Source organism: Carassius gibelio, chromosome A8 (genome assembly GCF_023724105.1).
Source record: "Carassius gibelio isolate Cgi1373 ecotype wild population from Czech Republic chromosome A8, carGib1.2-hapl.c, whole genome shotgun sequence".
Classification (NCBI taxonomy): domain Eukaryota; kingdom Metazoa; phylum Chordata; class Actinopteri; order Cypriniformes; family Cyprinidae; genus Carassius; species Carassius gibelio.
The window spans coordinates 13,760,601-13,786,723 of NC_068378.1; the positions used below are offsets into that span (position 1 = coordinate 13,760,601).

Genomic DNA, 26,123 nt, shown 5'->3' on the forward strand with positions numbered 1-26,123 from the left:
TCCTAAAGTAGCCTACAGATTCATAAATGGCGTATTCGAGGCATGACATTTAACACTACAACTCCCAGAAAGCCCTTCGCAGAAGACGTTAACGTACTGACGCGCCCATACGTGATGACGCAATTTTTGCCTTGTTGGAGGGTGATTTCATCAGGAACAGGACAAAGAGTAAAGGCACTTCCTATTTGTTGTCTATGTCAACGTATGTTATTTCGATACAAGATCATCAGAGGTAAGGCTTTATTTAAAGCATTTTAGATGCTTCTCGACTTTGCCTTCCTCAGCAAAATGCAGAATGCTTACTGTAACTGTAGAGCTGTCAAATGTCAGACCTGTCACATGCTTAACCAAATGCTTTCATTCCTATAATATATTCAATTTATAATAATTCAATTGTCCTGTTGTATTATATTTTATTCATTTTTCCCCCAATATTCTTTTAATTATTAATAGCGTTGTTATAAGCGTTATTATTGTCATTATAAATAAATCTGTTAAATTCGACGATACATATTGTCACTGTGATGAATATGCAAAGCAGAACACATAACCAAATCAGATTCAAATTTTACCTGTCTCGGTTCTTTTTTTTTCACTAAACATTATTATATGAACTGAGCTGTCATCGTCTTATAGTAGTATTTCCTGGTTTAATGGGTTTTAAAATTATTCGTCACACACAGTTTTACCATGTTACGTCTTTGCTTGTGACCTGTTGTTAATGCTGTGAACTGCAGTCGTTAGTAGTTATTAGTGGTGTTGCAGTCACATGACGAGTGGGCGGGGTCTGAGCTTGATCAGCTGTCAGTGCGCAGTGTCGCTGCGGATCTGCCCTGTTTCATACAGTCTTGTTTGATTTCTACTTCTCTAAAGCACTGTCAGATGTCAGTTTGCGAGGATATGGAGAACACAGACCTGTTTGGTCTAATCTTCCCAGATGAAGACCCAGTATCCGGCGATCTGTTCCTCACAGAGGGGAATAACTTGCTGGATGAATTGCTTTTAGAGCAAGATGTATGTAACATACATGATAGATACATGTAATAGTAGTAATGAAATAAACATACGTTGTTGCAAATTAAATACATAATTACATAATTTAATTATATACATTTACTTTGAATAATATGAATAACTAAATAGAAATTGCTGTACAGTGTGTAGACTAAATAGATTGAGACAAAGAAATGTTTTTATTGTTGCAGATGCTGAGTGCAATGGATACAGAGGAGTTTCTCAGCAGTCTTCTGGGGGAGGAAGAGGATGGCCTGACTGTGAGCTGCCTGTCTCAGTCTCCTCACGGCAGTGACAGCGGCATCTCTGAGGACACCACCCCTCCATACTGCCAGAGTCCACATGATAGCAGTGAGACAGACACTGTCCCCAGTCCAGGCGTCGAGCCGCTGCTTTATTCCGAATGTGTGACAGAGAGCTACGAGGCCCAGGTGGTGCAGACAGACCACTCTTACACCCTTCCACAGGGCACAGATGCCCTGCTGAGTGTCCGATCAGAGAATCCCGAGTCTGACGTCTTCATAGATCTAGGTAAGGTCATGTTGTGGTGTGTAGAGACATATGAAATACTCTTGGAATATTTGAAAATATGTGAAATATTCGTTTCATTTTTCTTTTTTGTCAAGTGGTTTATTTAAGTGTCCCATCATAAGTTTGATTATCTTCCTGTCAGATGATTTGGATGATAGTATGGAAGATGACTTCTCCCCCGAGCTGCCCTGCTCACTCACGATTGAAGACTTCACACAGAGCAGCAAACCAGACAACCAGGTACATTACAAATGACTTTAAGAAAACAGCAAATAGTTACCATGACATCCCAGATCAGATATAACGTGCATATTTTGTCTCCAGTTCCAGTTCAAAGAGATTGTTTTGACTGATGAGGAGAGGAGACTTCTGGCGAAAGAAGGTGCAACCATTCCAACTCATATGCCTCTTACAAAGGTGAGAGAAATGGTTTCTGATTGATGTTGATGTTTTGCAACAAATTTTGAAATGCAAAATAAAACGTAACACGATAATGTTAGCTAAAATGCTGTGTGCCTTCAGGCCGAGGAACGGACCCTGAAGAGGGTGAGGAGAAAGATCCGGAATAAGCAGTCTGCTCAGGAGAGTCGCAAGAAGAAGAAAGTTTATGTTGACGGCCTAGAGAACAGGTTAGTGTGAGAGACAGACATTATGACAATCAGAATGTTTCTAAACACTTAACAGTTAACTATGATGCTATTGCACAATATACTGCTGTGTATTCAGTGTTCCAACTGTTGTAGTTCAGTTGATACTTCAGCTATTATTAATTCAATGAATAAGGTTTCAGGAATGAATTATATATATTGTGCAAGCCAAAGATGCAACACCGTAATAATTGTCTTATGTTCACAAAGACTTCATTAAATAATCAAAAATACAGTAAAAAAAAAAAGTAATATTGTAAAACGTCACTACAATATAAAATGTTGTACATCGTAAAATGTTATTTATTCAACTGTGGTGCAAAGCTGAATTTTCAGCAGTCATTACTCAAGTCTTTTAGTGTGACATGCTCCTTCTGAAATCATTCTATTGTTTTTTTTCCAGGATTTTTTGATGAACAGTAATTTCAGAACAGCAATTATTTGAAATGGAAAACTTTTATAAAATTCTAAATGACTTAACTGTCACTTTTGAGCAATTTAATGCTGTATCAAAGAATTAATTTCCTTAAAAAAAATCTTAAGTGTGACGATAGTGTCAATTTGAATACTATTTGTAAATTACTGTAAAAAACTAGTTTTAAGTAATTGAAATAATATTTTGTACATTCATAGGGTTGCGATCTGCACTGCTCACAACCAGGAATTACAGAAGAAAGTTCAGATGCTGCAGAAACAAAACATGTAAGCCTTCATCATCAGTAGCAAAAAATCATTTGAGTGAAGATTGTAATGGTACTTAATTGCTACTAACAACAGTTGTTGGTTTTCTATATAAAGATCCCTTATTGAACAGCTAAGAAAACTGCAGGCTATGGTGAAAATGTCCACGATGAAAACCACCACAACTAGCACTTGTATTATGGTGAGTGTTTAGCCGCTATAGAGATTGATCTATCAGTGGGGTTGTAGCGGTGTTGACTTGGTTTTATTTTAACACATATTTATTGATCATAAATGAAATATGATGTACGAATGTAATCTATCACAAGCATGCCATGTAAACTTTGTGTCTTGCATTAATACAATGGCAGTGTGATGCGTTTCTTGACCTTCTCCGGTGTCACTTTTTCAGGTGTTCCTGCTTTCTTTGTGTCTGATCATTTTCCCCTCAGTCAATCCTTTTGGCAGCAGCAATCAGAAAGATCTGTATACGTCATCTACAGGTGAGCACAGACAGCGTTTGTCCTCATTTCCATAGGGTGCTGTGGAATGTTGTCCTGCTTGTTATTCTGTTTTGTTGTACTGTATTCTTCTGCTTATGTAATAATGCAGTTTCAGTAATCAGCACCCTGTGAAATTTCACAATTCTTGATGCTAATTTAATAAGGATAACTAATATGCTAATAATATTTTAATATAAATAACTAATATGTCTAATATAATAATGATACTTGTTTAAAAAATAAGTTAAATAGTTAATATAAATATATTTAATTGGCATTAAAATAAGTAGCATGTGCCTTTTAAATATTTCTCGAACAAACATTGATTAAGGTTATACATAAATAGTCTAGTAAGTGGCAATAAAAAAGCAGTAAAATAAATAGAAACATAAAAGATGCAAGCTTCATGTTATTTTTTTATATCTAGGAGCAAAAGTAGTGTTATTTTATTGTAATTTATATACTATTATAAATCTTGTTAATATTTTGACATTTATTTTAATATTTTGTTTGTATGTTAATTTTATTTAAAATTTTTGCAGTTTGGTATTGTGTTTTTATCATTTTTATTAATATGTTTTTAAATATGTCTATATACTTTTTATAAAAAAAATGTAATTAGTTTTAGTTTTTTTAGTTTGAGTTATTTTAGTTGTTCAAGTTAAAGTAAACCAGCAGTTTGCCTTGGAAACTACCTGAAATAAAATGAGTTTAGTTTTTTAAATATTTTATTTCAGTTAAAAGTTATTTTATTTCAAGTAACAAAAAAATATGCCTGGAGCAAAGTAAAGTAAGAAAAAAAAAACGATAAAATAATGTATTACAAAATATTGTACTTACTTTGTTTTCTACCCAAGTACTGGTGCTTTACGTGTAATAAAAAAATTCCTTGCTTCTAGGAATGTCCCGAGCTCTACGGTCTTTTCCAGCTATCCGGAAAGATGACATTATATCCACGTCTGCTAAAGAAGTGCCAGATCAGGATGTCCTCCTCGTGGGCACTGTAGAGAATAACCAGGTGCTGCTGTCCGGCGCTCAGAACCACACTCCTGACTACCAGCGGGTCGAGCAGTCTGACTCTGAGTCTGGTGTCAACAACAACAACTCATCTGCTGACTTCCCTGATCCTGCCCAGTCAGATCTCACAGCGGACGGATCTCTCTCAGAGTCCCACAGGAACTCAGCAGCTTCCCCGGTGATCTACGACGGCCAGAGCAAAACAGAGGAGAGCTGGATGGAACAGAAACCCACATCGGTTATAATTAAACAGCACCGATCTGATGAAATGTAGGAGTGCATCTAAAACAAAACTTGCTTTGTTTTGGATGAAAAATTCAGTATAGCCATTTTCTTTTCATTGTAGCATCACATTCTGACCCTTTTTCCTTCATTTTTATTTTTTACATGGATCGACTGTCATGCTATAATAGCACTTTTTTAATAATAGCAGCCATTTTTAGGATGTTTTTGTCCTATTCATCTGCACAAATGATGGAGGAGTCATATTGTTTTGAACTCTGCATTGCGTCCACATTGAGTTTTAGTACATTCAGGAAATGTATTCATTTGTTTGTATTACTTGAGACATTTAAGGTCTTTTGGGCATCAAGTAAATTATAATTTCCCTTTTTTAGTAAGGGAGCCACATGTTTAAAGAGATTCCGCTACTGAAAAAATTATCATTCCTAGTGATATGAGAGTGTATTTAGAAAAGGGAAAAGCTTTTAAATAATTTTTTCATTGTTTATTTTATTTTATTTTTTTTGCTTGTGCGTTATTTGTGACTTAGAACCCCTTCCGTTAAACCGCTGTAAATTTTGCATTAAATGTACCTTTTAGAGGGGGCATAGTGTTGCACATATCCACGCAAATAAAAAAGTTTATGTCTGTATATGTATATACGTATGAAAAAAATGTCATGATCTGCTGTGTCAGAGAAGCATTTTATATGTTATTTTTTATGTTATTTTGTTTGTTTCTTAAAAAGACTTATTTTTATTGCAGTCTTTTTTAAATGATTTCTTTCATTCTTTGGTCATATGGTGCACTGATGTATCTGTAAACATGGAATGTTCATAAACTGTTTATTTCTGTTGTGATCATGTCATAATTAATAAAAATCTATTATTTTACTACAAAAAAATCTTTTTTTGGCCATTTATCACAATGAAAATTTACATAAAGAAATGATGAATTAACAATAAAATAATAATAATTACACTAGAAATATAATGGCACTAATTTCAAAACAATAGGATTTTGAGAAAGTTATCTATATCTAAACCTTGTCTAAGTCTAAACCTTGAAACTAGGTCAGCTGCCGGTATATGTCCAAGCCATAGACTGTATAAAAACAGGTCCAAGCATGTTATCACAGTCAGCAAAGAAATGCAAATCAACACAAGGTAACCTATAAAAACCAAATATCCTGTTTTAATTCAATGCAAATGAATCTGTACCAATCTATTTTTGACACGTACGAAAAAAACGTCATAACACCGAGAAATCTTTTTTTCTTCTTATTTCCTTGTTGTACCTGCAGATGGCGCCACAACATCTCGAATCAGTGTGCTATCATTAGTCCTGCACAGATGGCTTTAGACAAGGAGAACAATAAATCTATTGATATAAGCCACTTTCGATGCCGCTTTACTGCTGTATCCTGTATCAATACCCTTGCAGGTTTGATTTCAGATGAATTCATTTATGGAGTGTTTTAACATAAGCAAATATTAATCCCTGCTCTCTGAGATGATGAGCAAGTGCATCTTTGTATCTGTAGTGCGTGATACACTCGGCCACTTGTGCACAGCCGCTAGATGGCGCCTAACATAAGAGTAATATCAATCAGAAACCCCAAATCTTGGTGCTTTTAAATAATATTGACGCACGAGTTATTACATCATTTGGCATATTAAGAGAAATGTCTGTAAAAGTTACAAGTAAACATAGATCAAGTCATATCTACTCTACCCTGCTGTAAAGGTCTCCCAGACTATTAAAATGGTCTTCAGCTATACCATCCTGACTATCGCAAAGTGCCTATAATTCCTCTAAAACCAGGCTGGGAGACCAAAGACCAACTAAATAGTCTGGTCAGCAAGCTGCTGCATACAGAATTGCAGAATTTGCAATAGACCAGCTTGAACAAGACTTGATGTTGTAGTCTGATATGTGCAGCTATGCTGTTTCAAGATGTTACTGAATAATTAATAAATCTCTGTACAGAAATAACATTGCTCAAGGTTTTAGAAGTAGTATTAAGAGCTAAACAGGCCTGGGGTGGAGTGATGGTTATCTGCTATTTCTGTTTATGCATTCAACTGACTTACTTCCCAGTGAGATCAAGTTTTGACCCTTGGTCTCACCGGGACACACTTTCTGCAGGCTGCAACAAAGCCAAGGGCAGGTGGAACATGAGGCTGTTATTCCAGCTTTAGGGCCAGCCAAGCAGTCATTAATAGGCACACGACACATGAATTAGGATGACTCCTTTACAAATGCAAAAGAGTGGCGTGTGCCTCGCTCACCAGTCTTTGTGTCTGTGGGGCTGGTGGGGCTCATGGTTTGCTTATATTGTGGGGATCAAGGACAGCAACCTTGCTGGAGCCATGAATGGAACAGGGTAGCTGCATCCTAGCTGGTCTGAACTGGAGCAACAACAAACAAACTACCTGAAGTAACCTTTGTGAGGATCATTGTGAGGGTTAGATGAAATAACATCAATGTAAAACAAAATAAAATGTGCAATATTAGAGTTAACCACATTAACTCTGACATAATTCCGTCTTTTCTAGATAGTAAATTGAACTCAGAAACTTCAGCAGTTTGTACCCAAGCAGTAAGAAAGAGCACAAGTAGTGCTTTGTTTTGTTGACGGAGAGATATTTGAACACCCACGTGGGCTGTTTACAGTCATCAGAGTAGTTTGCATACACCCGTGCCGCCAGCCAATCAGAGCGCGTATGAGCGGAATGCCCGCCCACTATCGAGAAACACAGCTGATTCCGTATAAAACACGGCGAGTGCTCGACACGGCATCAGAAACTTAAAGCTCACCTCAAGGCAAACGCAAGCGAAACGTGGATTTAAACAATGACTTTTGAAGAATTTAGTGGACAAGATAACGCAGGTGTTACTGGCGATAGGTAAGTTTCTTCAGGAGATGCTGTTGTCGTTTTTTTGCGTTTTATCAAACAAATGCTAGGTAAACTATATGGACTAACAAGCCGCTTGTGTTCTCCAGAATGCATAGGGCAGGAACAGCACTAGAGGAGCTTCTGGTCTCAGCTAGGAAGCAGGACTGCCTTACCGTTGGGGTATACGAGTCTGCACAAGTCATGAATGTGTAAGTATTTGTTCATTTATTACTAAACGCCTTAAAGTGTTGCTTTCAGTATACATTAGATCATTAGTCACTGAAAGTATGCATATGGAAGCAAATGGAAATGTTTCTTTTAATTACCTAGTCTTCCCAAGAATTAATAATTGGGTGCATCTTTATGCATATATGCAAGTAGCACATGCTGAACTGTTCCCTAATCAATATGTCTTTATGCAACCTCAGTGACCCAGACAGCGTTGCTTTTTGCGTCCTGGCTACGGATGAGGAGTATGAATGTGACATCGCCTTGCAGATCCACTTCACTCTCATCCAAGCCTTCTGCTTCGACAACGACATCAACATTGTGCGTGTGAATGACATTGAACGTCTTGCTGACATTGTGGGGAGCGAACAGGATGAGGAACCTAAGGACGTACACTGCATACTTGTAACTGTGAGTAGCTCAACTCCTCTTCGCTGCATCTGCACCTACACTTTGTCAACACCAACATGTGCACTTCATCTGCGTGTCATACTAATAACTTTTTTCTTTTTTTTTCCCAAAGAGCCCCAGTGCTGACTCTTTGAAAGATTCTGCTCTTGAGAGTTTGGGCTTGTTCTGCGAGGAGAGCCGAAATGTCTACGAATGGGTGCCTACTATTAGTCTGCCGGAGCGATGATAGGAGATGGCTTTGGCACATGAATAAATCAGAAACAAGTTGAAGTTGTCCATCCTAAAGGGTGCACCGGTGCAAAGCGTAAAAGCTTTGAGATATTGTCTGGATTACCCTCACAACTGGGAAGAGAAAGGTGGACTGACCCAGTGAACGGTTGGCTGTCCTGGAAAAGCTGATGTTCAGAATCTTTTTTTTGGACGAGCATGGAAAAGTCAAGGTTCCTGTGCCACTCAAGTCTGCTTTGGTGGTATCATGGAGACCACAGGAGAGAAATGGACAGGTGGACTGTGAGAGCACGTTTATGAGACTGACGGCGAAGAAGAGCCTTGGAATTCATGTTCTTGAGGAATGAGATGTGGATTTTAAAAAGGAACTAAGATTAAGTGACATTTTGAGGACGTTTTGAGGTCTAATGGGCACTTGGGATGTTTTCTGAAAAATATTACATGGACACTAGTGTAACTTTTCTTTTTTGCGGTGGGAGTTTCCTATTACGAAGTTGTGGTTTTTGTCAAATATTCACAATGCAATGTCAAACTGTGGTGAAGAAGCTAAAATTTCTGCAATCAATTTTAAAATAAATCCCTTTAAAAGTGTGTTTCATTTCAAAGTTGTTGCCTTTCAGTGGTGTGTTTTATTTTCACTCGATTACATCAGAGGAGAGAGTTCAGGGCATTTCAATAACACAGTCTACGAGAGAAAGAGAGGTTACGATTGCACTAGAGAAACTGGCACCTCTCCAAGCTCTTACTGACCTTTCACCACCCATGCACCAGCTGCTTTCTTTATAGGGCTTGCTCAACTGAAGGGCCACCTTTGCAATGGGGGACTGACTTCTGTCATGTGTAGCTTTTGCACCATCCATTTGGAGGAGAGGCAGTGTAAAGCCAGATCCGTTAGATGACTAATTGAGCTGAACTCCCCAAACACAACAGTTGAAACTGAGCTGTCTTGACAGTAAAGGTTATAATATATGGGGTTATATTTAAATCTAATATGCACTTTTCTTATTTTGCCTTACACAAAATAACAAGAATATTAGCAGCAAGTTAATGGGAATCCCGTTTCCTGACTCAAGTCAATTCATCTCATTCATTGTGTGCGTATGGTTTGTGGTTTACAAGAGAAAGGGTGCTAAACTACCCGTAAGACAGATACTCATTTGTGGTTTGTTTGCTCTCTAGTTATGCTGTCCAGTCAGCCTCGTGCTCAGTCTTCCAAAGTAACATTACTGGAAATTTTCTGCAAAGAAAGCTGCATATGTTTAAAAGCAAATACTTACACCAGGTGTCTTGTAACGATGGCAAATGCCCGAAGCAAGTGCATCCAAACTTAAAAGAGCTTTTCAAGTAGTCCCTGAAAAGTCTCTGTGTACTTGAAAGTCAGCCGACAAGAAAGCAAAGCTCATGCGCACACAAAGCAACACACACCTGCTTATGAAAACAAAGAACAGCAGACTGCGGTTTCACAAACAGAATCTCACACTCCCTTGGATAGTAATTGATCTTTGCAGTTTACTTTCATTAATTAATGACAACTAATGCACTGAAGTCAAGAAACTGGGTCAGTTGCAAAGGAGGTACTATGGAGATCCCCTTAAGGTCATTCTAGTAAAAAACACCCACAAACATATGGTGCATTCAAAGGTGCATTTGACAGTTTTTTTCTGAGCTGCTTTTTTGGGAGAGGCTAATCTAGACTTCATTTCCTTTAAAATATCAGACAGATTACACACTTTTAAATAAAAGTTGTAATGTGTCTGGTCATTTTTTGCATTCACTGAATGACAAGCAACTCACCCATCTGACACCTTCTCAGTGGAGAGTGCACTGCATGTGACTTGTGACGTGCCCTCACATGCTTTCAATATGAAATGCATTTCTCATCATATTTCCGCCCAAAGCGAAGCGTTTTTCTCAGAGACCAAGAGACCTTCTGTGGAAACCACAGTAAAGTTCCACACAATACTTTTCAAGAAATGTGAGAGCAAGGCCACCAAACTTTCCTGTGAATAGAGTTTCAGCATTAGACTACTCACCGCCTTGTAAAAAGCAATGACTTGTTGCTCCTCACCCATGAAAACATTTTGTTTCTCATTTGTATTCACAGGTGCACAAGGCTTCAAAACCAAAACTACTTCACACTGAAAACCGATTTGCAGCTGGCTTGATGTCTGCATTGCACACATGTTGTAAGCCCTGCAGCTAATGACTCAACCAAGACAGTAGTACTGGCATCTGTTAGCACTTATGCTCACTCTGATCACCAGCCACAGACATAGTGTTCTCTGGGTCTAGTGACTCAGGAACAGTGAAATGTGAAGATATGAGAGCAAATTTTGGGTTTGACAACAGCTTTTTCTGAAAGTGCTGTTTTTAACTAATTGGACTATAGAGGCATGCCTTTCAGTGTTACAGTTTTTATATGTGGTCATAGTTAAAGGTGTGGATACATTTTGCAAAGTTTCTGTGAAATTTTCACAAGACCAAAATAAGTCAGTGGTTTATTGTCAATAATGTAGATCATTGGTGTTCAATCATCACATCAGTCACTTCGATGTCACGTTGAGAGACGAATTGGTACGTGATGTCTCCGTTCCCCTCTTTAGTGAACAAGGCTTACACAAGTAACCAAAACATTATAGTTATCTTTCTAGTTATTGTTCTTGGTGTGAATGGCTTTTTTTTTATCTAGCAATTACAAATCAACTTGATTGTTAAGTGTAGAGAACATGTCTGTCATATGGCTGAACATATCAGTCTTCTTTTTATAAGGTTCATGCAAAAATGAAAAAAAAAAAAACAGCATTGTACTCCACTTATGTTTATTGAAACTTGCTGAAAAATGCTGTTTTTTTCTCACTTCCACAGAAGAAAGAAACCCACACAGGTCTTATATTTGGGTGAACAATATTGTGGAACAGAAAAACTATTTTTTTGTAATTGTTGAATAGGCAGTACTTTTTTAATTCTAAAGAAGTCTGTGATCTCTCTGATAATGATCGGCTGCTCTTTATGTAACCAGTTCTGATCTAAGAGTACATGAACTAACAGGCCCAGAATAGCATTGTACGCCTGGGTACAGGCACTACATACAGGCCTGAACTGTGTGGTATGAGTGCAGGGTCAGGATATTCATGGGTCACATGCTGCTCAGATTGTTCTGCATCCCTTCTCATTGATCTACTATTAAGGCAGTACTGCAGGGTGGAAGACAGTGTCAACATTCATGGCATTTTTAGGTTATCTTTTGTAGTCATGTGTCTGTGCTATGCTGTCATTGTGGGAGAGGCACAGTCACAAATTTGGCGGTGCTGCTAATGTTCAAATATGATGCCTAAATATGTTGGTATAAGCATGTATGCCAGATATTTCAGAATGAAGAGCTGACATCCATGAAATATCAGAATCAAATGCAGAGCTGTACAGACACGATTAATCCGTACAGACATGAAATGCAGTAGGTATGTTGTGATATCGTCACTATGTGCCTCTCCACATGCCTGAGATATCTGAAAGTCTGTTGCAGATGACACTGCAGGTACAGCAGATTGCCGAATATGAGCTTCATATGGAGTTTAAAGGAAAAACGCTCATATAGCTTTCATGCACAAATGCAAGAAATGTCTTCAGGATAATTCAGAGCCCAAAAAATGGAAAGCAATGATAATGTCAAACAGTTGAGAAAGGCTCAACTTTATGCTTTTTAGGATGGGATCAGCAGCAAACAGCTATGAGGTTCAGCAGATATGTCTGCCTTGAGCATTTATAATAGGTTTAATTAATAATCTATAATAGATTGTGTTGGGGTTTCATATTATTACATCAAATTATTTACATATTTAATGCATTGCAGCTGTTATTTGTATTACATCTAACAGTTTGTTTACAAACATGTATTAAATTGTATCTATAATACTGTACATTCAGACTCTACAGCAGATTTTCCTACTACAGTATAAATACACCACTAAGCGCAAAAGTGCTTGATGTGAACAGACACATAAGGAAGCAGAGAGCAAGAGAAAGTGTCAGGATAAATTTAGGCGAAGAGTTTTAGCAGCTGTCTTACCCAAAGCATTCTGACTTACTCAGCTTAGAGCGGCAGCACACTGTAAAATAGGAAACCTCTGGAGAGATTCTAGGCATCCTTTCAGAAAGAACAGATTCCATAACAGACAGATACTTATGAGACACTTCAAATTAAAAGTTCCCAGAGAACATAACAGGATGTTTCAATCACATTTTTACAGCATGGTTGTATTCTATGCCGTCATTGATTGTTCCACTGCACTAAGACAAACGTCAGCACACAGGAACAAGCCCAGTCTGTCAGAAAAGAGGAATGGTTTAACTTAACAATAATACAGTATCACTAATTAATTTCTTGTCTGCTTGATTCAGAGAAACAGATTAAAGGGACTCACCAATTCAAGTCTTAGTGTAAGAAGCCCTAGGGTTTAACAGGATTACACAAGGGTATCAAAGGAGTCTAGAGGCCGGACTGACTCCAGAGATCTTTATGATGTTCTAAGCTCTATAAATGCTGTATAACAAAGAGATAATAGAAAGACAAACACAGAGAAACCTTTTAACAGCTAGGCCATTGCATTGTGATCAACCAAATTTGATGATTCATAGATCAAAACGAAAAGAAGCCTTACAGATGAGTTACATTATCTTGATTTTATTCTGTAACTTTTGTACACAGGCAAGGGTATAGAACACAAAGCAAATAAATGACATAAAAATGGGTTGCAGAAAAAAGGAAAATTACATTCTGAAGCTGCTCAATGTGGGATGGAAAAAGTTTTGTTTTCCTGACAGTTGGATCTGAAAGGTCAGGGTCACTAACTGATGCCTTTGACATGTCCAAACAAGCAATAGTAAACAGTGAGACACTCAAAGCATGTTCCCTTGCCCTCTGTCTCACTCTCTTCCCAAAGGCATCTGTCTGATATTGACACAGATCTAGTTCGGAGAGGTTTCCCTCCCTTTAGTTAGTAGTTGAAATCCCTTGACTCAAGTCAAACAGAGATATTACTATATATGTATGCTGTACAAAAGGTAACAGACTATAACAGACACAAGTAGTTAGCATTGTAAATATTTTGATGTATAATAATAATAATAATAATGAATTTAAATAAAACAAATTGTAATATTAATATTTTCGATATAATCTTTTAATTAAAGATAAAATAAAACCACTTCTAAGGCTGTATGCACTTTATGTCTATGCAACCTATATAAATATATAACTGTTCCCAGCTGATACAAAAAAATAAAAAAGTCAATAATACAAAAATAAAAATTAAGCAACAAGAAAGTATATTCATTTTATATTGCACCATCACATGCACAGGATGGAATTTGGTGAAATATTCACATGATTTACACAACTTTAATATGCACTACCAGTCAGTAATTTCCTAATGTAGGATATCTGATGCAACAGCCTGCTTTCAGTAACACTTTATATTTCACCCGATCTCATCATTTCTGCTTTCTCAAAGAATGCTGTAACCCTGGCAACAAGGATTCGCCCTATTACTTTCCTCTTGCCTTCACATGACTCTCTTTCCACCAAATAGAAAAACACAGCCCACTGTTGTTGAGTGGAGCCATGCTACTGCAGGAAAACAAAACTAAGCTCTTCTTGTTTTGATGATGTTGCTCAATCTGTGTGGATGAGAGAGCGTCAAGGGAGGGGCTGTCAGCTGAGTGCTCATGGAGTTTTGACCAATCAGAAGCTTGGATCCATTGCCTTCCTGGTGTATGGGTTGTTGCTGGTGGTAACAGGTCTCTGATTGGTTGTTGAGAGATTTCTCAGCTGTCTATAAGAGAAAGAGTTTTGAACAGAGTTATTATTGTTTTGGATCAAAGAGGTGTTTTGATTAAGCTTGTTTTTATTTGGCTCAAAAGGGGTGAGCAGAGTTTACCACCCCATGATGTAATTTGTGTTTACCATCTACTTTTTGCTTCTTGTGATCAGGTCAACATCCCACGTCAGATGAATCAACTTTGTTATCCTGGATAAACAGGGTCGTGCGCCACAGGTCAAACTTTGATATTGATTTTGGATCTCTCTCATTCTCAGTCTTCAAAGGTGTCTCTAAAATAGTCACTTTAAAAACATTTAACTTAGGTTAATGTGTAACTTTTTGTTTCTTTAGGGTAAAAAAACGAATAAATGAAAACAGTAATTTAAGGGTTCAACAGAGTTTCTCTGGCTGCCAAAGTTCAAGGGCGTTTAATACATAAACTTATTCTTGATGCTTCAGTGGGATGTCTTTGTCCTGAGATACTCTGTTGCTTTGGAGACAGGCTAAGCTGTTAGCCAATCAGAGCTCAACCGTAGGACTGCTGCAACTATTATCGTATCCCTCAAAGTACAGATTCTGCAGTATAATAGTAAACTGATATTTATCAGTGTTATAAGAAAAAAAAACACAGGGATGTATAGAGGAAATTGTATAGTGAAGTGTAGTTTACTAGTCAATAACATGCAGGAAGGGTATTCTTTATCTCTGTTATATTTAAAAAATATATTAGAATCGTATTTGAATTTTTTTATTTGAAATATATATATATATATATATATATATATATATATATATATATATATATATATATATATATAATGAAATAAAATTGCATCCTTTTAATTTTAATTATTTATTTATTTTTGGATCAACTGTATTAGTTTTAGCTGTGAACATGTTTACAAAATTGCATTATTAAAGCTTTTCAGGAAAAGTGTCATATGACTCACAGTCTATCGTCCACAAGTGGGAAGTCATTTTATAACTTTTCTTACACTTACACTTAGGCAATGTACTTGACACTGAGTAAACTACAGGCTGTCATGATAACAATAATGCCAACAACAACACAAAAGCTGTTAAGTCTAGAATATTCCCCCAATATCTGTCAAAATTGCACAACAGTGCTATAAACAACGCTACTGCTGCTCTGCAGTGTAAGATGTGCAGATGCAGGTGCTGCCATGTGTGTGAACAGAGATGTGCGGATGTGTAGCGTGTGTAAAAAACAACCAGCACCCGGTGTTCAGACACACAGGATGCAGCTGGTAAAACTGCACCTACTGAGAACAAGTGCAACACCATGCAGCTTAATGCAAGAGAAATAGACGAAGGAGAGTAAACAAGACAAAATGCAAGAGAGATGTATGAGAGGAAGTGGAAAGGTGAATGAGCTGCACTGTGGTAAAGTGATAGCCATCCTGGTTGCTGGGTAGAAGTGAAACTGTTTCATCAGCATACAGCTTGTAGTGGGGGGATACGCTCTTGAAGCAGAGATGGGTGGGTTAGGCTTGCCCTGCTCCTTCCTCCAGAGCTAATGGAAGGAGCACAAAGGATTTGCCTGTGCCTGGGGGTCTGCAGTGGGCTGTAATGTCATCCAAATTAAAGAACCTCTAGTGCTTCTGTGATGGAGGGGTGGGCTGAGAGGAATCCTCTAACTAGGACGTTAATGATTGTGGATGTGCCTGTAAACCACAGCCTCTCATTTTGTGCAGAGGCACTAGCAGCTAGAAATGATCTAAAACAAGAGTCTGTTTTGTTACTGTTATCTCTTCATTATTCCCACTATTGGAAACCTCATGATATTTAACTGACTTCCCACAATACTGCATAAATTCTGCTCAACTGTAGTATACAGAGTTATAATATTCAAGTATATGCTCTCATTTTCTTAATTTTTTATTACATTAATTTGATATTATGATCACCTATATCTTCTGTTCTGCACAACTCTAATCATCTCAGACTTAAAGGATTCTCCTCCCTTTGCACTCATTCACCTTCATCCCTCCCTCCCTTCCTCCCTTCATGACATTTGGGGGTCCCCGGGGAGAAGCAGATGGGAATACGGGTTCCACTAAGGTTAGTCTGGAGCCCGAGGGATAGAATCCCCCATTCAGACCCACACAGACAGTGTCCACAAAGAAAGGCTCTTCAAAAGGCAAACATATCTCTACCCTCTTACATTTCACCTGTTTTCACCCTAAATACACACACACACACACACACACACAACAAGTTGATGTGTTTTGGCTGTTAGCTGCATGAGGGACCTCAAGAGCAAGCACAATGACTGATTTTATCTGAATTTATACACAATTTACACTGAAAAAAAGACTTGTAAATACATAGTTAATTACTTTTTGAGTTATTTTCTAGTAAAAAAATATATTTGTAACCTAAAAACTGAAAAACGCACTTGTAGTACTGCATAAAATTGACATTAACTAATATACTAAGACTTTTGTTGCTGAAATACATATATTTTTATTTATTTTTATATTGTTTTACAGGCAGAAATACTAATTTACAATCAGATATTTTTACAGTGCAGACATTTGTACATGTATACTGTACAGATATACTGTACACTCCTATTGTTTTAATATAAAGATAAACAAAGATTGTTTAATAATATATGATAATATCCATCCTCATTGTAAAAAGTATTTTTCTAAGTTGTACGTTTTTAAATTCAAATACTATTTTCTAAATGAAAATTGTTTATACATTTTTTTTTTAAAGTTAAGTCAGACATGAAAATCCTTTTGTGTGTGTGTAAGAGTGTGTGAATACCAGAATAATATCCAGCTAGAGGCACAATTTTAGTGGAAATGAGTGGAATAAGTTTTAAATTCAAAATATAAAACAGTTGAAACCAATTTTGAAAGCTTTGCAAAAAGAAAGCATGCGTCACAGATAATCTACATTAACAACATTGCCCATCATTAGTAAGTTAATCCTGTGCAAAAAGGACAATCATAGTGTCATTCAATAGCATCATTACATGATAAAGTACATGAATACACCAATTTCCCAACCGCATTCTTTAACCCAACAGCAGTATGACAGTATGTGTGGGTCTGTCAGTGTCCTGCTTGATGGATGCTTTTAAAGGTGTCATGTATCGTTACAATGTGTGTTGCAAACTGTTGCTGAAAAAGTGTACATTAAAGTGAATTTGGGTCCAGTGAGGGGCCTCTTGACCCTCCAGCTCTATTGTTGCTAATGAGTGGCAGATTGAGAGAACTGACAGCTGTGTTCTCTCTCTCTCTCTTTCTCTCTCTCTTTCTTTCCTTTCTCCTCTCCTTTTCCTCGACAGCTGCCCTTGCCTCAGGCCTCAGGCCTCGGTGGCTTTGGCTCAGAAAGATTAGAGAGATGTTAGCACGTGTCCAATGGCTCCAGAGACAATGCATAGACTGACCCCCCCACCCAACAACCCACCAAGCAATCCATCTCTCTGGATCTTTCTCTCCATGGCTTATTAACCAGCAGAGCAACAAAGATGGGCAGAAGATCTCCTGTACTCATCCAGAGAAAAGCTCTAGCAAGAGATACATATTGGGAAGGACAAGCGGCAGCAGTATGGCACATTCAGAGAGAGACGGGCTGATGCATCCAGATGAATCCCTTCTGTACGTGTGCTGAAAGCTCTGGTGTGTGGCACAGTGGCAGCTGCTGCCCCTGCAAAGGAAATCTGACTCTGCTTTCTTTCACTGACACATGGCTGGCTGGAGGAACAGGAGTGATACAGTGGTTTGGGAGGGGGAGAGAAGTGTGCGTGGGTCTGCACAGGGAAGAAAAGGCACACTTTGGACCAAATAGCTGCTTTGCAAATGAATAGAAAGAGCTGGAGCACAGAATGAGTCACTTTCACCCTTCAAAGACAGGAAAAAAAATTATCATGTGACATCCATCTCCATTGACTCTACACAAAAGAGGCTCAGTTAAGAGGGTCTGCATTTGACATTGTGATGTGATATACAATTTACGAAATTTACATTTGTTTTTATTTTCGAAATTGAAATAATTCCTGATTCATTAAAGTAAATAAAAATTGCTAGATAAGGGATATATGCAGTCAGATGGTCATTATTGCAAAATAAATCCCCAATATACAATATAAACACACATAAAATATTTGTTTCATTAATTTATATAACAGCTACTTAACTTAAATGGTTGTCAGGCGCAATGATCAAAAGCTCTATTGTTAAATGGTCATTTTAGTGGTACAGTGGACACAAAAAACTGGCCAAGCAAGTATTCCTGGAGATTCATGATTCAAATAGCATTATCAAAGAGAAATTTCCACCTGCTAAATGAGGAAATATAAAAGTAAACTTTGTGGCAATATTTATGAATATCTGCATCATTTATTAGGGGTTAATATACTGTCTAACCGTACAGTCCAGTGACAATCTGTTTGCTTAATTTGATCTATTAAAATGAAATCTGCAAAATGCCATATGCAGTGCTTGATGCATTCACTCAATCACTTTCTCCTTTGTGTAGTAATTAGAGGAGTTTACATAGTCAAACTCTGCAATGTTTAAATTACAATCACTCCCTCTGTAGGGGCGTGTGATGGAGCAGATGGTTTTGCATGACCCAGAATGGCTGGCTGTTGTGTGAGCTTCTGGGTCAGCCGTCATCAACAAACACTCATCAGTCTTGCAACCTGTTGCCTATTAAATGCTCTTTTGTTACAAAGTGTGTCCATTTTCACTGGGCTCCTTATTGTAATGTCCTTATGAGCAGGGCTGGACTGGGGCTAAAATTTGGCCCTGGACAAATCCAGCTCAGGAGTCCACCCATGACTGTTTTTGCTGGGGCTAGGGCCTTAAAATGGAATAAATAACTATATAAATAAAAAAAAATGGACATAATCAAATACTGCAAATACAGTTAACTGATTTAATATTGCATTTTTTTTTCACATATAAATGCACTTGATAGTAAAGCACTGATTTTGAGCTAAAAGTTTACTGCTATTAAACTTTCTCTTTTGTGAAGTTAATTTTGAAGAATGTTGTTAACCAAACCACTTTGGTTACCATTGACTTCTCAAAAAAAAAAAAAAAACTTTCAAATATTCTAAATGACATGCCAATTGTGATTAAAAAATAATAATTATTGGTTCATTTTGATGGTGTTACTTTTTTGCAATATTATTTAGAGTCATTGTTAACTGTATAGTATGCCAATAACTTCTAAATAAAATGTAACTTAGTTGTTCAGGGTTTTCTTTGCTCTGAATGGCACCATGTCCTTTTGCTCTGAAGGCATAATGTTGGTGTAAGTCCAGTCATGATGAGATCACTGCTTAACCCACAGTGACACAATCTGTCAGTCTGCCACAGTTAAACGCTCCAATAATTCAAATGCCAGTTGAATCTGGACTCTTGAAATGACTTTTTACAATATTAAGTCAGGAAAAGAGGAGGAATCATGATTTTAGCTTTATTACACTATGGCAAACTTGTTTGGCATAATAGTGGCATTCTGTAACAGTCAAAATAAATACAAATATATTACATATGACCACTAAAAATGGTTGGTTTTAATCCTTACCCTAATGCTTTTTTTATTATTGTGAAAATTACAATTAACAAATTAATAATAATTAAATGATAGAATTGCCATTAATCATTTTATAATTGTCCCAGACAATTGTTTTCCTTATATCAAACAGATATTTCAATATTTCTTTAAAAACAAATATATTATAGACCTTACGTATCCCCGGCCCCTTTAAGCACTGCACTCGTTGTCTTTCAGTCATCTGGCTTGTATTTCCACAGCATGAAAGTAAGAACTAACAGATTTTTAAATGAATCACTTGTTTTAAAATTTGACATTTGTCGTGACATTCACTTCAAACATTAGAGTTCATAATATGAATGTTGAATGTTTCAGAATCATGAATAGTTAAATCATCTTCACCAGCTATTACTCTTCAACAGAAATGCTATAGAAATTTACAGAGCTACTGTGAAAATGGTAATTAACATTAACTTATTTATTTGGTAAGTAGCCACATCATTAGTGGGATACTGCACAGTCAGTTGGTTATTATTACTAAATAATGACTGAATGACTGTGCATTATCCATTACAAACTATATCATTTATATATTTGTATATTAAGATTAGTAAGAGTTCAAAATGCTAAGAAATGGTTCATATACCCGAAAAGCGAACAATGTAGGTTCAGTCCCCTTGTTGACCTTATTTCTACTAGTAAGGGGAACTCTCTCAAGTTCCTCTAGAAGGATATCAAAGCAAGAATTAGAGAAGCTAAGCTTATAGGAAATACTCAAGCATTTGATGTTGCAATTAATCCAGAGTTTAAAGCTCCCTCCAGTAATATAAGTGGTAATTTCCTTCCTTGGCTTTCAGAGAAAACCTGTTTATGTTTATGCCCCGCACCTGCAAGGGGCTGTACAGAGCTCAAGCAGCCTGCGGTTACTCGCTGTGAGAGGGACTTCACTGCCAAGTTTCAACAGAAACAGTCATGCACTGGCTACACCTGTGGAAACACCTTTGAACTGTGTCGTAAATCGCTGAGATCTTCAGAAAAAATTCTGCAGGCAACAGCAGTGACAAACAGGGGTTGTTTGGTGAATACTATGACTTGGAATTTTCTGCTATCAAATCAGAGATAAGCTGTTCTCATTTCTGCGCATCAGTGAGTGGCTGAGTGTAAATGATTACATCATCTTTTGTGTCTTCCTTTATGCTAGAGCTGGAATGTGCATAGTACACATCACCCACTTACTGCTTGTTCCTTATTCGGGATTGTTTATTTAATTAATTTGCAATTGAGTCTAAACAGTACCTACAAAATATAAAAATATAAAAATATGAATTTACCAGTTGATTTTAGCAAAAGTGACTGACAAATTAAAATTATGCAAAAATATGTGCAAAAAAGACAAAAAGATAATTCTGCTACAGTTGCTACTCACAGCTGATATAAATAATTGTAATTAATTATAATTAATTGTAGTTATTTATATACATTTCCTATTTGAGCTAATTTGCTACAGAAAAATATTATAATAAAAATAAATAATAGTAATACATTTGTTATAATTACTTTTATTATTATTATTATATTGCAATTAATTAATGTAATTAAAATAATAATAATAATAATAATTTAAAAAGTATGATGATTACTGCATTAATATTATATTGGATACAAGGTCACTCACCCAAAAAGACTTAAACCAGATTATAACAGCATGACTTTCCATGCTGGTGAAGCAGCAGATGTGCTTTTTTTCTAGCAAAAAGGTCAACTGGCAAATTATATCTGCTAAAGCTGGTTGAGTTAGAAGGTTGGGTTGGTAAAACTAGTTATGGCTATGACCCCAGCATCTAAGAAATGAATTTTGCTATTGTACTGTTGTTGTGTAATGCTGGTCTACTCAACAATGCATGAACTTGCACTCAGCACAGTGAATTCTACATTGGGACAGTTTGTCCTCTAACAGCTGTCAGACGGAGATAACCACAGCTGGACTGTGACCTATCACAAAAACACAAAGGTGTTTCATTGCCTTCGATGTACAGCTACCAACTGTTTACCTGTGACACATGCTGCAGATTTTTATCAGCGCTCCATAACAGATGCCTTAACAGGAGACAAAGGGCACACTTCTGACATCCCACACAAGGACAATTTGTTGAACTGAGTGACTGTTTATTGTCTACTCTGTTTACACCAATAACATCACACAGTTCTCTGTGATTGAGATCGAAGCGAGTATCTACCTGCCTCTAGTATCTGATGAAGTCTGGATGGCTACCGCTTTCATTTACTGCAGTGAAAGTATGTGTGTGCATATAAACACAAACATGAAGTAACTACATAAAAATGTTCTTACACAAACCCATTTGTGTTTGAGATGGCAATCAGGAACACTCATTTTAGAGATTTTCAAGAGCATTTTAAACAGTGATTTCAATTAATCTCCACTTCACAATTTTATATTTATATTTGTTTATATACAACGAATCAATTTATAAAATAATAATTAAAACCCGTACTCATACTTAAAATTGTTGATAAATAACAACAGAAAAACTAGAAATTATGACAAAAATCCCATTTAGGGTGAAATGTCACTTTAAGTGGGGCAAGTTTAGTAATCCAAATCTATAACCTGTTCTGTTTATGTAACCTCATGTAACCTGTTCTATTTACTTGTTTTCATCTGTGTCCCTTGATTAACTTTTTAAAAAATATCTACTTTTCTCATACAGTTATTAGTCCATCCAGGGAGGCTCATCATCTTTTCTGTCATCACGAACCCTCGGATGGTGTCATTCCGGAATATTTAGCTCTAAATGTGCAGGTCAACCTTCTGTCCACATCTCCCCACTCACAAGTGCACGTGAAAGACAGTGAGACCCGGTGTGGCATTATCTCTCCGTGGGCTGATAACTCTGTTTGGACTGCTCAGTGTGGCACGAGGTGAATTTAGAAAGAGGTGTCAGGCACAGCGAGGCAGGGACAGAGAAAATTTGCCCCGTGTGTGAACAGTGAATTGCAGGTGAGGGTAAATGAGTGAGCACTGCTTGACGGGAAGTGCTGCCTGTTTCTGCACAGCACTTGTGTATCACAGCAGTGCTAGGAAAGTCCAGCGCTCTTCAAGGGAGCTGAGTCACCATGCTGTCACTGCATTAGAGAGAGTGAGCGAGAGAAAGCGAAAGAAAGAAAAGGAAAAGAAAAGAAGATGGTGGGCAGAAACATAAAAAGAGCTGAAACTAGCACGAATGAAGCTATTATTAGTCTGTCTTTCTAGTGTTTGTCAACAGTGTTGAATGCCTATACATTAGTCCTTTATTTTGAGACATAACTGTTGTAAGACTTCGCCCTTTGAAGTCTTCGGAGATTAAAAGACAACTTAAGATCTGAAATCTCTTTGATCAGACTCTTTAAAGAAATGTTTCTTTGTGAGGAGATGAATGAGTTGCTTGAATCAGTGATCTAATGTAATTATTGTCAATGGTAAAGTTTTGTTTAAAAGCCCTTGTGGCTGAAAGAGTGTCTGTTTCAAATGTAACATGTCTCTTTTACACATCAGTGACTTTAGAATATGACTCAATATTATTACGATTTTGTAGATGGTATCTTTATTTCATATGAAGAACACTTGCACACATACCTAGAAGGACAATTATATATGTGCACCATAAAAAAAAAGAGAAAAAATGGTTTGGTAACAATGGTAACAAATATTTGCTGTTATTTTACTATGTACTGTATACAGTACAAAATATTAAGTAATTTTCTTTAAACTACATAACTAACTAAATAATTCAGTACAAATAGTAAAAAAGCCATGATTACAGTTTACTGTTACTATTTACACTGTTTTTAAAGGCAATACTTATTTGTACAGTATATGGTAATTATTTTTTTATAAGTAAAGATTTAATAAGAAAAGATAAAATAATTGTAAGTATTTAAAGAAATTCTGCAACATTTCTTGTTTTTGTGCACTGCAAAAAAAAAATAAAAATCATTATTAATCATAATAAAGCACAATGTACCATGCTTTAATCAGATTTTGAATTTTTCGCTGCATTGAGTTGTTTTATGGTTAACAGAAATCTTAATAAAATTAATTAATAACGTCCTAGCAGAAAATGTAAAAGAGGCACCAAAATGTTAATGCTCAAAATTGTTACTTTATTTACAGTCAAAACTTTGGAAATGCATACTCATTTACCATATGAATAATTGTTAAAGTAATACGAAATAATGTAAATGAAAGAACAAGAATTATGTAGTGGCCAAAAGCCAACTTCCAAACTCATTTGTAAAACACTTTTTTTTATTTTGGTTTTATCAGATTTTTTTTTAGAAAACTAATTTCAACCGTTTAAGACAGAGTTTTCCAACACTATTCTTGGAAGCAACTCTACACATTTTAAAAATATTATAAAATCATACACAGTTGATTTTAGCAGAAATTCCAAGACCTGAAAAGGATGGCTAAGATGAGGGGGGCATCCAAAATATATTCTGTTGTAATGCCTCCAAAAACAGGGTTGGGAAATACTGACTTAATCACTGATTTAATACTTCAGATTAAAATATTTAATTTCACAAGAAACATTAATTCAGTCAAGTGTGTCCAAATTTTTTTATCTAGAATGAAAAATCTGTCCACTCTCTGCAGAAACACTGTGGCATGTTATCTGACTCCTGACCCACTGTAAGTGCCAGCGCCACTGTCCATCCTCAGCCAACTTGATGTGATTAGACATATGTTAACCATCCCATGGGACGGTTAGTGGGGCCGATGATCGTTTCTTACAGTCTGCCCTTGCCTGTATTTTTTTTGCTTTAAGATCCCTGGCAGCTGCCTTGTGCGCATGAAATTTGAAATGGACAGGTAGCGCCACATGTTTGGGTCTGGAGTCGGCTCTCCTGTTACCAGCTGCACGCGACAGCTGCTGTAAAAGTGCTCTGGTTTCATGTGGGTTTATTGCAGTTTATGATGAACGTGCTGGACTCCACACTTGGCCCCTGTTCTGGGTATTTATGAAAGACAATTAAAATGCCAAGCACCAAGGCTGCAGGACAGAACAGTGACTGTTGAGCAAAAATATTTCCGGTTTATGTAAGACGTTTTTATCATTTGAAATCAAAGCTATGAAATGAAACAGTAAACAAAACACAAAGACTCTTTTACTTTTTAAAAAGAGCTTTTTCTCTTTTCAAACTTGACTTGGGTTGGGTTTGTCGCAGGTAAAGACAACCATCTTATGAAATGCTTAAAAATCATATCAGATGCTATAGGGATGTTCTGAGGAATTTATATACAGTGGTTTATTCATGCAAACGAAACAAAGCAACCAGTGAAGCCGAAGGACTGAAGATAATGGTATAAAGGACAGTTGCTACATACTGTAAAGCCAAACAATGGACTCCACACATAAACTGAGGTGGTTTGTTTCTTATGTCTACAATACTTTAACATAATGTATAAGATGTTTTGAGTAATTGCAAAATATATAACTTTCAAAGGTTAGGGGCGTGTAAGACATTTTTTTTTTTTTTTTTTTGGAGGTCTCTTTTTTTTCTCACGAAGGTTGCCTTTATTTGATCAAAAATACAGTGAAACAGTAATATTGTGAACTATGTCACATATTTAAAATATTTACAATGAAAAATGACTGTTTTCTTTTTTAATATACGTTAAAATGCAACTTATTCTAGTGATGACAGCTTAATTGTCATCAGAATGTTCAGCATTTTCTTCAGAAATCATTAACATGTTGATTTGGTGCTCAAGAAACATTTCTAGTTATTATCAATGTTGAAAACAGTTGTGCTGCTTAATGTTTTCATTAAAACCATGGTACAACTGTGCAACATCAGAAATGTTGATAGCACTTTATTTTACAGTCCTGTTCCTCATGTACATACTATGTACTTATTAAAGTAATTACAATAACTATGTAATAACTAGGTACTAACCCTGAACCTGCCCCTAAACCTAACCCTATGTAGTAATCTTGTATTACCAGAACTTTCTTAGATAAATACACTGTAAGTAGACTATATGTACACATACACTTAAATAAAGTGCCACCAAAATGTCTTTACTGTCACTTTTGATCAATTTAATGCATCCTTACTGACCCTTACAGAAAAACCACATGAACTTCACATATGCAATCACATTTTAAAATCACATGAAATATGTGAAACAAATATGAAACTTATGGTTTTGGAACATTTTTATGGTGTAATGTGTGAAACCCATGTGAACAAATGTGGACATATGTATTGATGTCAAATTTGATTGCATATGTGAAGTTCGTATGTTTTTTTTGTAAAGTATTTTTATTTCTATTTTATGAAATCTTATTGACCCCAAACTTTTGAACAAATATT

At 36.5% G+C, this 26,123-nt stretch overlaps 2 protein-coding genes across 2 annotated transcripts; both read left to right on the forward strand.

The window, feature by feature from the left end:
• The first annotated feature begins 100 nt into the window (after positions 1-100).
• On the forward strand, positions 101-5,471 carry LOC128018511 (cyclic AMP-responsive element-binding protein 3-like protein 4). The gene is made up of 10 exons (XM_052604064.1): positions 101-232; positions 874-1,014; positions 1,206-1,545; positions 1,688-1,785; positions 1,870-1,962; positions 2,068-2,174; positions 2,826-2,894; positions 2,991-3,075; positions 3,286-3,376; positions 4,276-5,471. The coding sequence occupies exons 2-10, from the start codon at positions 883-885 to the stop codon at positions 4,665-4,667; spliced, it is 1,407 nt and encodes a 468-aa protein (XP_052460024.1). The 5' UTR covers positions 101-232; positions 874-882; the 3' UTR covers positions 4,668-5,471.
• Positions 5,472-7,375: 1,904 nt separating this feature from the next.
• On the forward strand, positions 7,376-8,973 carry LOC128018513 (growth arrest and DNA damage-inducible protein GADD45 gamma). Its single transcript, XM_052604067.1, has 4 exons — positions 7,376-7,524; positions 7,623-7,724; positions 7,944-8,154; positions 8,267-8,973. The coding sequence occupies exons 1-4, from the start codon at positions 7,472-7,474 to the stop codon at positions 8,378-8,380; spliced, it is 480 nt and encodes a 159-aa protein (XP_052460027.1). The 5' UTR covers positions 7,376-7,471; the 3' UTR covers positions 8,381-8,973.
• Positions 8,974-26,123: the final 17,150 nt, after the last annotated feature.

What these genes read in the sequence shown, in the direction of transcription:
- LOC128018511 (XM_052604064.1), top strand. Translation starts at nt 883, where the DNA reads ATGTCAGTTTGCGAGGATATGGAGAACACAGACCTGTTTGGTCTAATC. An exon ending in CTCATATGCCTCTTACAAAG is followed by an intron (nt 1,963 to 2,067) that starts GTGAGAGAAATG and finishes GTGTGCCTTCAG; the next exon opens with GCCGAGGAACGGACCCTGAA. An exon ending in ATGCTGCAGAAACAAAACAT is followed by an intron (nt 2,895 to 2,990) that starts GTAAGCCTTCAT and finishes TTCTATATAAAG; the next exon opens with ATCCCTTATTGAACAGCTAA.
- LOC128018513 (XM_052604067.1), top strand. Translation starts at nt 7,472, where the DNA reads ATGACTTTTGAAGAATTTAGTGGACAAGATAACGCAGGTGTTACTGGC. An exon ending in TCTGCACAAGTCATGAATGT is followed by an intron (nt 7,725 to 7,943) that starts GTAAGTATTTGT and finishes ATGCAACCTCAG; the next exon opens with TGACCCAGACAGCGTTGCTT. An exon ending in TACACTGCATACTTGTAACT is followed by an intron (nt 8,155 to 8,266) that starts GTGAGTAGCTCA and finishes TTTTTCCCAAAG; the next exon opens with AGCCCCAGTGCTGACTCTTT.